At 42.7% G+C, this 16,449-nt stretch overlaps 1 protein-coding gene across 1 annotated transcript in view; it reads left to right on the plus strand.

Annotated features, from left to right (window-relative positions):
• Positions 1 to 16,449, plus strand: part of SLC28A3 (solute carrier family 28 member 3) — a 365,199-nt gene that overhangs the window by 258,288 nt on the left and 90,462 nt on the right. The window contains exon 9 of the mRNA XM_086961303.1: positions 781 to 861. Within this exon, the coding sequence (XP_086817429.1) occupies positions 781 to 861 (81 nt within the window). The remainder of the gene's footprint in view (positions 1 to 780; positions 862 to 16,449) is intronic.

The raw sequence follows: 16,449 nt of genomic DNA on the forward strand, positions 1-16,449 counted from the left end.
GCCTCCTTTATTCCCAGGGACGCGGGGGGAGGGCGGGCCGCCCCCTCCCCTCACCCCTCAACGCCCGCCCCTCTGACCCGGAGGACTGCACCACACCTCCGGATCAGGGATTGGGCATCGGCCGACCGGTGGTGTGGCGCACACCTCCTGCCTACCATTGGTCGCCGGGAGGTCACGCCCCCACACCACCGGCAGGCATGGGAAGAAGGGATCGCCGCGCCGCCATGCGGACGGGGGGGCCAAGGGCCCCCCCTTTTCAAGTGCTTCACCCTCAATTGAAGATACTTCTGTGACTTTTGGTTACAGAATGTTTAACACCATATTGTATTGTCAATACAATAAGTAACATATTGAGGAAATAATAATACACTTTGACTATGGTCTTTTCCATCAAAGTGCACAAAGGACAATACAAGTAAATATATATTCCTGATAATCGGTATAAACATGTTTATGAGAATCATGGATGTGAAAAGTTTCAATTGAATTGTGAAATCTGTTAATAGAGATGAAATCAGGTTTTACAGACGTGCACCTGGAATAACTACATATGTTCCCATTGCACGTGCCATCAATGAAAGATGAATGATTATTTGTCACTTTTAGTAATCCAATGTCTTTTATTGTGGACTTATATTAGTATACAATGAAAACTGTTTAAAAACAATACAAGCCCACTGACCTCTAACAACAATACAAAAATGATTTCATTACAGGGATTGATAACATTTTTATTCAGAAAGCACAAGTTAATTACAATGCATTGTTTTTGTGTTCAAGGTCCTGCCAATCGTAGTATTCTTCAGCACCGTGATGTCTATGTTGTATTACACTGGATTTATGCAGTGGCTCATTAAAAAGGTATGACTTTCTTTCAGTTTCATCAAATAAATATTGTGAGGACTTTTGCCTTATTATTGCTATTTGGACATTGCACCTCTTACCACCCACCCTAACTAAAGTAAGGAACAGATATCAGACAAGGTAAGCAAAGTACAACACTAAAAGAGAAAAATGACCTATAATACAGTGTTTGTAAAAAAAAGTGTATTTGAGAGATGTGTTTTCATGGTCAGAGAGAATACTGTTGTAAAGTAAACTCTTAGGGGCTTATTTATGAGAGCCTTGCATCACTTTTGAACCATGTAAAGTGGTACATACTTAACGCAGTGCTCTCGTAAAGATTTATGAAGCCACCGTGCGTGGCTTTGAGTGGCCTCATAAATCATGAGTAAAGTGACAGCACAAATCGTTGCTTCGCCTTACTCTGCGCATGGGAGACGTTTACGGTGGGTTTTCCCACCCAAACACCCTTGCGATTTGATGAGGCTCCACATTTACAAAGTGAAGTTAACCTGGGTGATGTAAACCCGTGGAAGCATCAAATCTCTACGCCTCTCGAGGTGAGGCGTAACGAGGAGAAATGTGTTCATTTCTCCATGTTTGTTCCTCTTTCCATGTGTTCTGTATTCTGCAGCACACATACAAAGAGGAAAACTCCTCATAGGATTGGGTTTGTGCACGAAGGTGCCGTTCCTGCACAAAAACAAACCTGTCTGTGCCCGAGGCACCCTTCCAACATGGTGCAAGGGTGCCTAAGTGAGCGCTAAGCTGTCAAAACAGCGCCAGCGCAGACAGAAAGGACCGGAATACTCCAATTCACAAAGTTAATCATACATTGAAGTTAAACTTAGATGTGCAAAACAATATTACAAAGCCATTTTTGATATTCACATTTCTTGACACATAATATTAGATCAGTACAGTGTAATATTAAATGTGAGCAAATCTGCTTTGGGAGGCTGGTTTGTGAGCTAACAGGACAAGGATGTTTGACTAATGTGGTGAATATTCACAATTTTCTGAATTTGTGGGAATTAACGCACCCTTGGCAGGCCTATTTTCATTATGGGTACTGCTAAAGATTTTCACCTACCAAGGCCAGGAGTAAATGCCTATCTAGAAAGGGGCTGATAAGGTACAGGAATTGTTTGACCCATGGACAGTTTTCTGTTCTTTACTTTTTTTTGCAGTGGAAGGCCTGAGACAGGTTTAAAAGGCTATGTCTGTGAGTGCCACAAGGAGTTCTGCAGGCCCACTATTAGCATTTGCAGCCCCTGCATATGCTCTACCAATGTTCAAGGGACTTATAAGTAAATCAAATATACCAGACCGGTGTCAACCAATCATATCATGTTTAAAAGAGAGAGCACATGCACTTTTTTAGCACTGGTTAGCAGTGCAAAAGTTCCCAGAGTCATAATGGAAGCAAAACGAAGGTCAGAAAAATAGGCACAGGAAGGCAAAACGTTAGGGGATAACCCTTCAAAAAGGGTCAGGTCCAACACTGGGTATTAATTTCTACAGTGTGGCCATGACATCACAGGTGTGCAGTAAAAATGTAGATTTTTCCATTCCACTTGTGGAGTATCCATGCTTTCTAATTAGTCATGCAGGTTGTGCCTGTACGGAGCATACCACTCAGAGGTTAGCAGGGAATTCATCACTCCTCTTCTTCAGCAGCATGTCTGGACACAGGTTTTCTAAAATTAAACTAAAAAACACACAAGAGAACGATACCATTACTAGGCTTTGCAACATATAAAATAATTGTTATTGCTCCAATAAAAATGTACTCAACTGTACTGTTCCCCATCAACATTGTTGCTTTTGACAAGAAGAAATCTATAAACACATGAGTAAATTATTTAGAATGAAACACAAAAAGCAATTTGTCCAATTAGGCTTATTATTAAAAAACGAACAAGAAATAATAGTCCAACTTTTAAAACCCAAGTAAAATAAAATCAGAAATGTATTCTGTGTAGTGATTCCAATGATTGAAGTTCATTTCTGACTTTAACAAAGAATCCCAGGAGTACTACTCGAAATAGATAGCAGTTGTACATTTCCAGGAGTACTTATTTTGTCTTAACTCAAAAAGTGTTACACCACCTACTGTCTTGGCCTGTTTCTCTATCTAATAAAACACAGATAATTAAACGTTGCCTCAGATCTAAATCTTGATATGCATTTAGAATGTATCTCGACATGTCTTTCACAACAGCACTTGTAGTTGGTAGATTCGGGCACAAATCCCTGAAGCCAAGTCATTGGGTGGCCAAGTCCAAATTGCACAGCAGCCGTACATGAGGATTCTGTGGCGTAGCAGCTACACCCTGGTTCAGGAAGTTGAGAAAGCTTTAGCTTTTATATCCAAGATGAGGAAAACGTTCAGAATCTGAGATGTATTATTTGCCTACTTCTTTATTGCCTTTCATCACTTATTGAAATGAAAGGAACCTCCATGGAGGGAGTGATCTCTGCACGAAGCCCCCCCCCCCCCCGCCGCCCACCATCTAGTCCAGATCCATATTCCCTGAAGCACATGGAGTGAGAGGGAGTGGGATGGTTACTCTCCATCCCACTGGGAGGTTGCCACCAAGGAGTATGGGTTGGGGAGTTGGGTAGGGAATGGGGTTGAACGATGGATGGGAGGGGCGGCGTATGGATTAAGGGTGCCTTTGTGAGGGGCGAAAATGAAACAGAGCCCAGTCAGTTATATATGAAAGGAAGGCTGTGCCCGGTCGACCAACCTTGGCACTTAATGATTGGAGATGATTAGTCTTACAGTTCCTGCATAATAATAATAAATTAAAGTTAAGAGTACTTAACTCAAATAGCAGCAGTTTGAACTCTAAACCAGGATTCTCCAGAGTTGATCCTGGAGGGCCGGATCCATGCCAGATTTTTAGCATATTGCCATTTAGATAAATGCAGTTATCTTAAAAATCTGGCATGGATCCGGCCCTCCGGGACCAACTTTGGAGAACCCTGCTCTAAACAAAAACAAACTTTAGTTAAATGCAATCTTAAGAGATACACTCCTGATATAGTGTATCTTTAAGAGACCCAAAGAGCTTACTTAGATCGGGCAGTGTTTAACCCCTTCGACGCTCATGACGAGCTGAGCTCGTCATGAACGCATAGGTTTCCGTTTGCAGTCAGCGCACCGCGGAAATCTGCACTGCACCGATGGTGTTAAGCAGCTCAGCTTAAATTTGGTAGCATGTTTGTTTCACCCATGTCTACCAGAGATGGAAGCATAGCCATGACTAATAGACAATTCACAGGGAAACATGTTACTACTAAAGTATTAGCTGCCACATATGGCAGGTAGGCTATTGCAGCCCTTGTAGTTAGCAATCAAAGGCGTATGGTGTGCACTGTGCACGGTACAAACACCAATCACCCTTCATTATTTCATTTTCTGATGTGGGGGTGGCAGGTTGGCAGAAACACTACATAGTGTGTGGGGATTTCAAGTGGCCCTTTGATTGGGTAAAGGAGGCAACCAAACACATTAGGATTTATTAGATTAACCTAATTTTGGGAGCGCCTTAAGTAACTTGATTAAAGTATTACGGTTAAGGGTTTGCTGGGTTAATATATATGGGAATGATGACAGTCACAGATGTATGTATTATTCCCACCGGCACACGCAACATTGCAAACTGATTATGTGTGTCTCTCATCAGAAATAATGCAAGGGATCAAAATGCTAAATCTAATTTTTACAAATAGATGCTTGATTTTTCTGACCACCTTGCAAATGGTCAAATCTTTTAGGAAACATATTATGGAGAAGATTACAGAATGTATCCCGTTTAATAGATATTCTGCTTCACCTATAATTGTATTGGACGCTTTCAACGCTACAACGCTGGGGAGAAAATAACTAGCTGTAGTGTTGTAAAATGAAAAAACAACAAAAATGAGACCCTACAGTTACTTCAAAATATACAGGGGTTGAACAAAAACATACGGCAGGAATTCATAGTCAATCTTTAGATAGAAGAAAAATCTAATTATATATTTTGTGGGCCGGGACTCAAATAACTAGAGTATTCCAGGAGAAGAATGTCCATCAATGTTTCCACTGTGTCAGTGTATGAGTGCAATGAAACTGCAGGGCTGATATTTGCGCTAAACTCTAGGGAACAACAAGCTAGGTCCTAGATCACTGAGTTTAAAGATGATTGAGCGGTATTAGTAGCTGAGGTAGCACCACCATTGATTCATGTTAACACTATTATGCACAATTATATTCACTGGAAGAGGTGAGCTCCAGATCTAGAATAGATCTAGAATAATTAAATTATTGGGAAGATTGTTCTTAACCATCTCTCTTGTCAGGAGGCCAACTCTCTTGAGTTCCCATTCTCTAGAGAAGCGGTAACGAAGACCGTAGTAACATTGGCTACTGGCAAGGCAGCGGGATTGGACTCTATCCCTGCTGAGTTTTATAAAACATTTGTCTATGTAATACTTCCTTTGCTCACTGTCGTTATTAACAGCATATACAATGCTTATCTGGTCCTTTTATTCTGCAAAGAAACCATGATTTCAATATTTTTAAAGCGAAGGAAACTGGCAGAATCTAGAAGATCATATTGGCTTTTTTCACAATTTAATTCAGACGCCATAATATATTAGAAAATATTATCCAAATGATTAGCAAGTGTCATAAAAACTTTGGTATCAGTGGAACAACATGGATTTACACCAGAATGGGATACCACAACAAGTACAAATCTGCCAATAACTATGTTTGACCGGATTAATGTACAAAGGCAACAATCCGTATGATCCAACGAGATGCCGAGAAAGCATTTGACTGTGTTTCCTAGTAGTACCTGGGGTTAATATTGGAGCAGATGCATTTTGGCACCAAATTCATCTCCTAAGTGCCCAAATGACATAGCCAAACGAAGGTTAGCCATAGTATTATGGGTAAATTGTCAGCAAGCATCCCAATACAAAGAGGCACGTGCCAAAAATTTCAGTTGTCTCCTGCTTAATATCTGGCTCCCTACCTACGACTGATAAAAACAAGGAGCAAATTGGTCCAGTATGTCTCAATTTGGTTACTGTGAAGAGTGCTGCCTATGCGGATGACGTCGCAATATTTTCCAAAGATATTCAAGCTGTTGAGGAATTTGCATTAAAGTTTGGCTAGGCACTCAATACTGCTAAACCTGAGATAATCAAACATTATATGTACAACAATGCTAAACCAGTGGTCGTGTATCTGTGGGACAATATTAGTCTAACTATACATAAGATTTTTAGATTAATTACTACCCTTTGTTAGCAAGATCAATAAGACGAATGAGCCAATACGAAGGATTAACCATTACAATAGTAGGTAGGTGTCATTTAGTGAAAATGAATTTATAACTAGATGTTCTATCAGTTTAATTCCATGCCTAATTATTAACCAACATTCCTTTTTAAGTAAATGGAGGCAGGTTTATCCGCTTTTATCTGGGGCTTTAAAAAGATATGACGAGCAGCTAATTTCCTAAAACACCACAAGATTGAGGAGGATAAGTATTTTGAGATTTCAGCTTTATTACTGGGCAGCCATTAAGAGGATATTAGCTATATTGATTAATTGTGAATTTAATGGAGCAGGGATCAGCATGTGGGAAATGTGCTTGGGAAAGGGTGTTTTTGATTGGCTGGTGATAATTCATGATCAAATTATTACAAAAGTTTTAGGTTTAAGATCCTAGAAGATGCTAAGAAAATATGACAACAATGGATAAAAGTCTCCCGTATACCATTAATAAAAAGGTATTGGGAAAAAGTTGACATTATCTGAAATATTTTATGATACCATGGCCCAATGATGGACACATTTTGGCACTAAACCTCTTGGCATGCTATATGATTTTACAACCATCGAAACCTATGAAGACCTTCCAGTCCAATATCAGCTACCCAGAGGAGGGGTTTATAAATATCTTCAATTAAGAGACTATTTGCAGTAATCAGATGTCAAATTGCGCAAGATTTGGTTATTAGAAGTGCTTGGCAAGTATCGAACAGCCACGACTCATAATGCTTATGCTAAGTTTTTGTTATATTTTCCCAAACATTTACACACAGTTAGCATAGGACTGGTCAAAGGTTCGGGCTGGACTTTTCCCATGAGGCACAGGGTCAAGACTGATTTTCATATAGCTGGGTCTGAACTGAGGTGGCAAAGTGAGCTAAAGAATGATGATGGATGCAACCCAGATCTGTGACTGGAGGTGAGTGTTTGAAAAGTTTCAGCGCTCCGTCCATCATCTTCTTGTGTTTGCTTAATTTATTAGATCAACAATATAAAAATTGTCCATCAATTATATCATATTCCACATCAACTATTCATAGGGAAATATCGGGCTAACTCAAACTGCCCTAGATGTTTGGCAGAGAATGCAGAAGATGTATATATGTTTACTACTTACCCTGAACTCATGGCTAAAAGAGTATCTGAAATCCTGATAGATGGCTGTCTGATGGTACCAATTATTGTGTTAGCTAATGATACTTCTAGGGCTGAACTCCCAGCTAATTACATTTGATTATGTCTTTTTACAACAGTGATCAGACTAATTATTGCTAAGCACTGGGTAGATAAAAATCCGCCCAAATACACACAATGGTGGCATTTGAGTTCAAGAATGCATATATAAGAACAAAGGCAGAAGGGGGAGAAGAGTCAGGCTGAAGTATGGGCAAAATGTCATTGATATTGGCCCATCCTGTAGATGTGGAATGTCATCTTTTGGGGAGTTCCACATCAATAAAGGGAGAAGTGCATTTGCACTGTTTTTGTTTGTTTACTTTTCTTCAGGTGGTAAATGCTTCCCAATGGAAAATCACTTCCCTCTATAGCCCCTGAAATTGGTGGATGTTCCCTTTCCATTCCCACCATGAAAAAACACTTACTCCTGCCTTGGACAAGAGCAAATGTGTATGTGCGCTTAGTGGGAAAACCACTTGCAAAGTGTCACCCCTGATGTTGCTTGCAGTCCTACAGTTATTTGGGAGAGATCCTGCCTGCTGCAGCAGAGGAATGAAGGAGCGACAGGAACTCATAAATACTATGCGAAGTGTGAAGCAGGCATGATAGCGAGATATGTTATGTTAAAGGGGGTGCTTCTATATTGCACGGCTACTCCAAGGAGTGTCCCGGCGCTGTAGAGTAGATAGAGTACTCACAGGCATCAGACCAGTGACTTCCTCAGCCAGGGATACAACTATACAGCTACAAGTGTGCACAATGTATCATCGGGAAATCTACACAGGTCACACCTCCTTCGTACTCCCTTGCAACTTGAAACATTACTGAAAATGTGAGGATTGGAGGAGCCTAACACCCTGTCTGAAAGGGCCACCCTCTCCCACCTTGACCCGGCCAGCCTGCCCGGCCCCTATGTCTTGGTACTAGGAGGAGCTCTTCTGACCCTACCCTGGGCAACAGTGAGCCCCCCAAGGCAGACAGCATTAAAGTGGCTAAAACTGGGGCATGCCTCACACATGACCAGGGCTGGCTTTAGGGAGGTGCAACCGGCGCAGCCGAACTGGGAGCTGACCTGTAGGATGGCACTGACTGCGGGGGCGGTGCTGTGTTTAGCAATAACTTAAGATTTAAAAGCACCTGCTGCAGAGTTCCTTGTGCTGCCAGCTTTCAGGCAGCCATAAAAATGTCACGATAACTCTTGTGATTAATGTTTCTGCTTGTGAGAAAGATCAGAGTTTTGTCTACTGGCACCTTTGACTCGCCATAAAGTCCCCACCCTATCTTTGCCTGCTGCAAAGAACTGATCGGTATTTTATGTGGCTAGCTGAGTCGATCAATAAAGTCAGACTTTACCAGCCCTTAAAAACAGATGAAATGTATGTGGAAGAGGGACGATGGAGGGGATGAGGGTCACTTTTGCCAGGTGGTAATGAGGGAATCGAGCAGGAGGAAGTCATGAGGGGGGGGGGGGTGCAAAAAAGTGTTGCAAGAGTTACACATGCCTACTTGTATCTCCACAACATACAAGCGATCTCCAGCTTCATAAACACCGGAGCCAACAGCCTCGTGCTCCTGAACTGCTCATGTATTCTCACCTTGCTCCTCTCTCTCCTTCTCTTTTGCTTCTGTAAAATATTAGCTGTGGGAAGACTGGAGGCCAATGTCAGTAGGGAATAGATCAGCGTTGAGATAGGGTGGGGACTGTTAATAGACCACTCGATGTCAGGGGCTCCGAGTCGGGCGGACGCCCCACGTTAATATGCTTTAGTTTCCAACCCACTTCCATGAGATACGAAGGCCTGGTCGCCATTTCCTTGTAATGGGAAATTTCAGAAAGATGTGGCCCAGTGCCCAAGAAACGTGCAGCTGGAGCAATTTTGGGGTGTTTTTGTTAGCTTATGTTTCTGAAAGTTTAAAAATGGAATTCAACCATATTTGAGAACGTTTTTCCATCAGTTCCATGAATCTGGGCTCACAAAGTGACACTGCATCACATCATTTCGTACCCCAAGACTGTGGTGGAAGATAAAAGATAATATAATGGGAAAACCTTATAACTCCTAAAGCTCATTTCACTCCAACAGTGCATGTTTCGAGAGAAAACCTTTTCCTTCCTTAGGGCCTCATTTACTACAAAATGACGCCACGAAGCGCCGCAAGCCATTTTGATGCGCCGAGCTGCTTCATTTTAAAAACACAGGGATGCGTTGTATTAACAGCAATACGACGCATCTGTGTGCTTTCCCCAGCGCTGGCGCACAATTGGCTATTGTGCGCCAGTGCAGGCACCCGTGTGTCATTTTGCAAGGGTGCCTGCACTGCGGGATGATGGTTTTTGTGCAGGAAGGGACACCTTCCTTCACAAAAACAATCATTGATGGCATGTTCCTCTTTCACTGCATGCAGCAGAATGCAGCACGCATAGAAAAATTAGGAGGAATAAAAGTATTTCTCCTTGTTGCGCCATTTCTATGCCTCCCCTGGGGAGGCGTAGGATTCTGAAGCATTCCCAGTTTACAACACTTTGTAAATCTGGGAATGTGTCAACTTCCATGCATGGTGCGTTGGAACACCCACAGCAACAACAATCGATAGTAATGCGTGAAAGGGGACAAAATTTACAGGGCCATGAAAAGTCACAGGTTGACTTCATGTGGCCTTGTAAATATGGGCAGGACCACTGTGCCACCGGTGCGTCAAAAAAAGTGACACAATGTTGGTGCAATGGCCTAGTAAATTAGGCCCCAACCCCCAGATTCATGAAGAACACATTTTGCGATTCCTTAATAGCGAAAAATACCGATTCGCTATTAAGGAATAGCAAAATGCTATTCATCAAAAAATCCATTAAAAAATACCGATTTCTAATAATTCCTTAATTGCGAATCGCAAATTACGAGTCGCAATTATAACGAATATCTCTCCATTCATTCCTATGGGCCTAGAGGCCCATAGGAATGAATGGGAAGACCATCTCAATTTGCGAATCGCAATTAGCGATTCGCAAATTGAGATTGCGATTTCAAGGGTGCAGGGGTGTCCAAAGGACACCCTGTTGCACCCCTGAAATTGATGTGTGCACATATGTTGCGAACACACATGCCCTAAGGGCATGTGTGTGCGCAACATGAAACTTTGAAAAATGCACTTTAGTGTATTTTTCAAAGTTGTTGCTATTTACCACGTAGTTTAACTTTGCGGTAAATACCGGCCCCAGAATGCAAATTCGCAATTTTTAAATGGTTCATGAATTGCATTTAAGGAATCTCAAATTGAGATTCCTTAAATGCAATTCATCGCAATTTAGCGATTTCTATAATTGCAATTTTTGCATTTGGGATGATGAATCCCAAATGCAAAAGTAGCGCTCGCAAAGGGCCAGATTCTCAGAATCTGTGTTTTACTGGAAGAAACACGTGAGCACAGCAATGAATCGAACAATTATGTACATTTCAACTACATAACAGTTAGTTAATTGATCTCAATTATTGAAACCGCTCTTTCAAAACCATCTAAGCTAATGGACTTTATTTTCATAAAACCCATAACAATTAACGAATAATTACTCAACTTTAAATTATCAAAGAGAAAACAATATTAGTAACAAGCATTGGCAAAGCCAATAGGTTTCACCTCTGCGAAACATATTGGTTTTGTCAATGTTTTTTCGACATGTTACACAGCAGCGCAGAGAGAATGTGGGAACCTCATTTGATTTGGGCAGAGGACAGTTTCTACAATATGTAAAGATATCCTAGGTAAGTAGAGAGCTCTGGCCGTCCTTTCCAGAGGAGCCTCCCATAACTAAAATATTGCAAGTAATGCTCTATATGGCTCAAGGTCGACATTTGATTACCCACCTATACCGTGTGATACACGAGGATTTGCCAAGGAGAATACGCCCTATACAGTCAAGATGGGATGAGGTGGTGGGAGATCCCATGATGGAATGGGACTGGGGGAGGATACATGAAGGGGTCAAAATGGTGAGCTCCAATGCTCGCTTTAAACTGATCCATTACAATTTTCTTCATAAGGCCTATCTCACCCCCAAAGTGCTTGGCAAAATGTACCCGGACTGGTCCAGCGAATGTCCCCGATGTAGGGAACCTGAGGCTGGATTCCTGCATATGGTGTGGACAAGCCCATCTCTAACCTCATTCTGGTCAGAAATCCTACAAAAAATACAGGAGGCCACAGGCTGGGAGGTCCCTAGGGAGGTACGTACAGTACTATTAGGTCTATTGCCCACCCCCAAAATAGGAAACTTAGCAGGAAATTTGTACTCCTGGGTTTAATTTTGGCAAATTGCGATCACGTGGATGAGCCCTATACACCCGAGATGTGAAATATAGTTGAAGGACGTGTGCGAATGGGCAACAGCGGAAAAAGTTAGGATGAAACAGGTCCAAAGAGATGATAAATTGGAAGATGATATCAGGGCTTGGATGGCGATGATCCCTGATCTGAAAGCTCTCCCCCCACCCCAGTTAGTGATAACAACGGAAAAAACACAGACACAACATACCACAAGATCTATGAGAACCCTTAGATAGCAGAGACCAGTAACAACTCAGACATACCAGTGGGGGAAGGCAGGAGTTACCATAACAACTGAGACATACCTGTGGGAGGAGAGAGGAGTTGTTATAATCTTGGCACGTGTAACTATTAGACTAACTGATGTGAAGCAGTAAAAATAGATCACAAAGGATGTAATTATACATGATCGTTATTTGGAAATCCATTCCATGTCGAAAAGGGACATGTTGTTAAAATGTCATCCGCCTTAAAGAAACTGAATGGATTATCTGCTTTGTTGTCTAAAAATGCCAATATAGTTTTGTGAAAAATGTTACACAGCAGTGATAGCTTCTGTGCAGCATGGTTTGAACTTTAAAAAAAGGACTGTGACACAGACAAAGCTGTCCACATCTTAGCTAAAAAAAACTTTAAGCCATGTTGTACTGCAGATAGCGCCGCTATGCAACATGTATTAAAAAAACATTGACAAAGCCACTAGATTTTGCAGAGGCAAAACCTATAGGCTTTGCCAATGCTTGCTATTTGATCCACTCATTGAGAAGATGCAGCAAGTTCAGGACCTATTTTATGTATTTTTAAGGAGTTTTCCAGGCACTCTTGAGTGGCCCTTCTAACTTTGTATCAGGAATGGAAAGAAGTAGATGGGTTGTTTTTTGCAGCTCCATGCAGCGCAAGCTAGACCAAAGGTAATGGAGCGCTTTACGTGAGCATCAGTTACAATACGCAAGGACACCCTCTTTTTTGTTAGGCACGGGGATATTAAGGGACATATTATGGAGCCAGCTGCGCCACCCTAGCGTCAGTTTTTTGTGGCGCAAATCACAAAATCATATTAATGAGGTCACACAGAGCAACTGGCTTTCAATGGCCACATAGATATAGAGCGAGGCAAGGCAGCGCAAATCACTGCATTGCCTTACGCTGCATTAGGGAGGCCTTCCATGGGCATTGTGGTGGGTGTTCCCATGCAGCACCCATGGATTTTGATGCTTCTCCAGATTTATAAAACCATGTAAACCTGGGAATGTGCCAAAACCTTTTGCCTCTCCTCGTTTTTTTCTCTTTCCATGTGTGCTGCATTGTGCAGCACATATTGAAAAAAACTCCCAGGATTGTTTTTGTACAGGAAGGTGCCCCTTCCTACACAAAAACAATCCAGCTGACAGCACAGGCACCCTTGCACCATTGTGCAAAGGTGCCGAAACGCTGCTAGCGGTGAGGGGAAGGACAGCAATGCACCGTATGCTGCCCTTTCACTTTGAGGTATGCCAGCGCAGCAAGCTGATTTGCTGCGTTGCCATAGGCCAACTTCCCATAAATAAGGCCCTAAGGATGTTGCAGCAAAGCTGAGACCCGAACCTGCTTCCCCAGCTTCAAAATTGGCAGCTCTGGCCATAGCGCCACATCCAGTTAATGAATAATAAGCCCCATTCTGATATTCTTTCTCACAGTCCCTAAGAGAATAGACGTCAGTTTTTTAGGCAAGATGGAAACGTCTGTTTTAAGATTCTACCTGAGGCACAAACTCTCGACACAAGACAGTCCTGCATGGGGAAAACTATAGGTTTGCCGATAAATAAAAATTGCTCACACATTGCCCGCTGGCGCTTATCATACTCCACCTTGCAAAAAAACTATTTGTCTCTCGTTCCAAACCTGTTTTATTATTTTCATGGCAATTGCAATTTCCACTCAGAGAGGTAGAAGAAAGCTGAGTGGGTTAATGCGACTGCAGCATGGATAAGGCAAACATAAGCCCAGCTTTGCAATTCAAGTTATTTCAACAGATATCCCTCTGTGACGGCGAGACTCCTGCTTTTATAGGATTCATTTTTGCCATTTAACCACATGGCCTTTCTGACTTCAGGTTGGACATCTACCTGCACAAAGACAGTGTTAGAGATGCCATCTTCTGTTTGTACATAAAACAGCATTTATGCTTAGTTTATGGACCAGATTCAGATAAACCGATGAGGACGTGTAAATCAAGGAAATCCTTTGAAACGTCTTTGTGTAATAGGATCTCGATTCCTTCCAGCACCAAATGAAGAGATTATTTTATCAAAACACCAGTGAATATATTTTGGAAGACAGCATGTGAGAATTGGTCTAAATAGTTCAGCCTTACTTTACTAAACCAAAGAAGTTGAATGCCGCAGAATGAAGATAAATTCACGCTTTGAAATCGGCTTTTCGTCTGTGGTTTTTAAGATGTCCATAATACTGTGTCTATTAAGCATTTTAAAGACACTAAACGGTAGTGAGTGTATAATACATATAAGAAAATGCAGCCAAATTATGGCAATTGTGAACAGTGCAACTATCATACAAAAACAAGCTGGCCGGGGCTGCTCTGGAACACATAATGGGAATACATAATAATTGTGAGTTCTAAAGGAGTGGCAGCCACCGTATATGCTGATCGCGAAAGAGAGGATGTGGTGTAAGGGCTAGAGCGGCCACCCTTGAAACTGGAAAACCAGGTTTGAGTCTTAGAGGGAGGCTCAACATTCCGTTATTCTGGGCAAATCCTTTAATCTCTTTGTGTAAAGTGCTCCAACACTTGGGGTCAGTTTTGCTCTATGTAAAATAGCCAAATAAAATATCAAAAGAACGAACAGCGGGAGGGTGCGGTGAACAAACATAGGGAAGTCTATTAAACAATAGGCGCTGGAAAGACCGAACTCATACGCTGTGCAGGTATTATAGTAGAGCAGAATGTATAAAGTATTCCAAAAGAATGGATATACACAGAGCTACACAAATAACATGCAGTTGACAAACCCACTGAATCACAAAGAAAAAAGTTGGACCATAAAATGCAGAGGAAAAGTTCAAGGGAGTGCTTGGTCCAAGCTCCATTGAAGAAAACACACAAAGAAAAAGACGAACACAACAGGAAATAGCATGCTGCAGCCAACAGGAAGCAAGGAAAACAGAGTGACGAGCACACAAACAAATGGAAAGTAAAGACCAGCTTCAAGCCCCTTTTAAGATCTTTTCCTTTATTACAAAAGATTTCACAAACACAGCGCTGTGCAGGCGTAACCTAAAATTGGAATTCTCAATCATCACACATAGGGGCATATTCTCAAGGACTTATCGCCGAGTTAGCGGCACTTTTTGGCAGCTAAAGTCAATATAAATTTATCGCCCCATTCACAAGCTGGTGCTAACAGCCCATATCACAGTTTACCTGCGATAGTAGCAGCAAAAAACATCGCCACAGATGACCCTGGCAACTAACGCTAATGATATGCAGAGTAGGCGTTCCCGTGCAAAGAGCGGCGACCACACCACGTCACAAAATTTTGAACTACCAGCCAGATCTGCGATTAGATCACAAAACAGCCAATACGGCGCATTAGCAGCAGGAATTGAACACCTGCTCTTACCTGGTGTAAAGTCGGATGACAACCTGCACCAGAAAAAGGAGCCCAGCCCAGAGCCACACCTGAAGAACAACAGATGCCATGGAGCCAACGATCAACAGCTTGGACACCCAGGAGGGCCACAAGATTGCTGTGTCATTGGTAACCAGAGCAGATATGGCAGTCCATGCCGGGTCGAGGTGAATGTCGCAGAGTGTTTCGGGGGACAGTGGGAGGTGTTGTTCCATGGCATGATGCATAGAGCTGAACCAGGCAGGGACAGGCCATATGGCGGGCGGTAGTGGTCGGTGGTGGGAGTGCTGCCAGGCGGTGACGTGGGGCAGAGGAGGGGTAGGGTGGGTGATAGTAAACTACGTAATACGGCCAAATGCAGGGAAGTAAACATAAAAATAAATCAAACGAATTTCGTTGTGCGCACTGCATCACATTTGGCGACTCAGTGCACGCAACGAAATTCATTTTATTTATTTTTATGTTTACTTACCTGTATTTGGCTGTATTCCGTAGTTTACTACCCCCCACCCTGCCCCTCCCCCACCACACGTCACCTCCCAGCAGCACTCCCACCACCAACCGCTACTGATGGCGGGGATGGATTCTACTACCTCCTTTCTCACACAGTCAATACCATCCACATCTTACTCCTCTGATATGTCTTCTGTGTCCAGTGTGTCAGGTGTATGTGTATGGTGTTATGGCTGCATCACTGTGTGCTACTGACACATCAGGGGGCGGAGATGTGTGTGTCGAAGTTCCTGCAGCAGTTATCTGGTACAGGCTCTGTGGCAGCAATGGCAAGATGAGGATCTGCAAGGCATGGAAGATCCCAGCTACATCTCGCTGGTGTTCAGCCGTGGCAGCCATACTTCCAGCCAGCATTGGCTCCATGGTCTCCATTGTGCTCCGCATCTGTGCCAACTCTGTGCTGTTATCGCTGGAGCCTGTCTGACTAGACAGTGCTTGTATCCGACTAATGGCCCAGCGATGTCAGCCAAGGATTGTTGGACTGCATGAAGCGGACAGTGGGTGTCAGTTAAGGACTGTAAGTGGTCCCTGATGGGACAGTCACCCACGCATGGCATCTAGTTTGGCTGCCCTGAGGTCGAACCCCACACGCAGCTGATCAGCCATCTTCTCCTGGCACCCTAACACATG

The sequence above is a fragment of the Lissotriton vulgaris genome, chromosome 3_1 (assembly GCF_964263255.1).
Source record: "Lissotriton vulgaris chromosome 3_1, aLisVul1.2, whole genome shotgun sequence".
Taxonomy (NCBI): Eukaryota; Metazoa; Chordata; class Amphibia; order Caudata; family Salamandridae; genus Lissotriton; species Lissotriton vulgaris.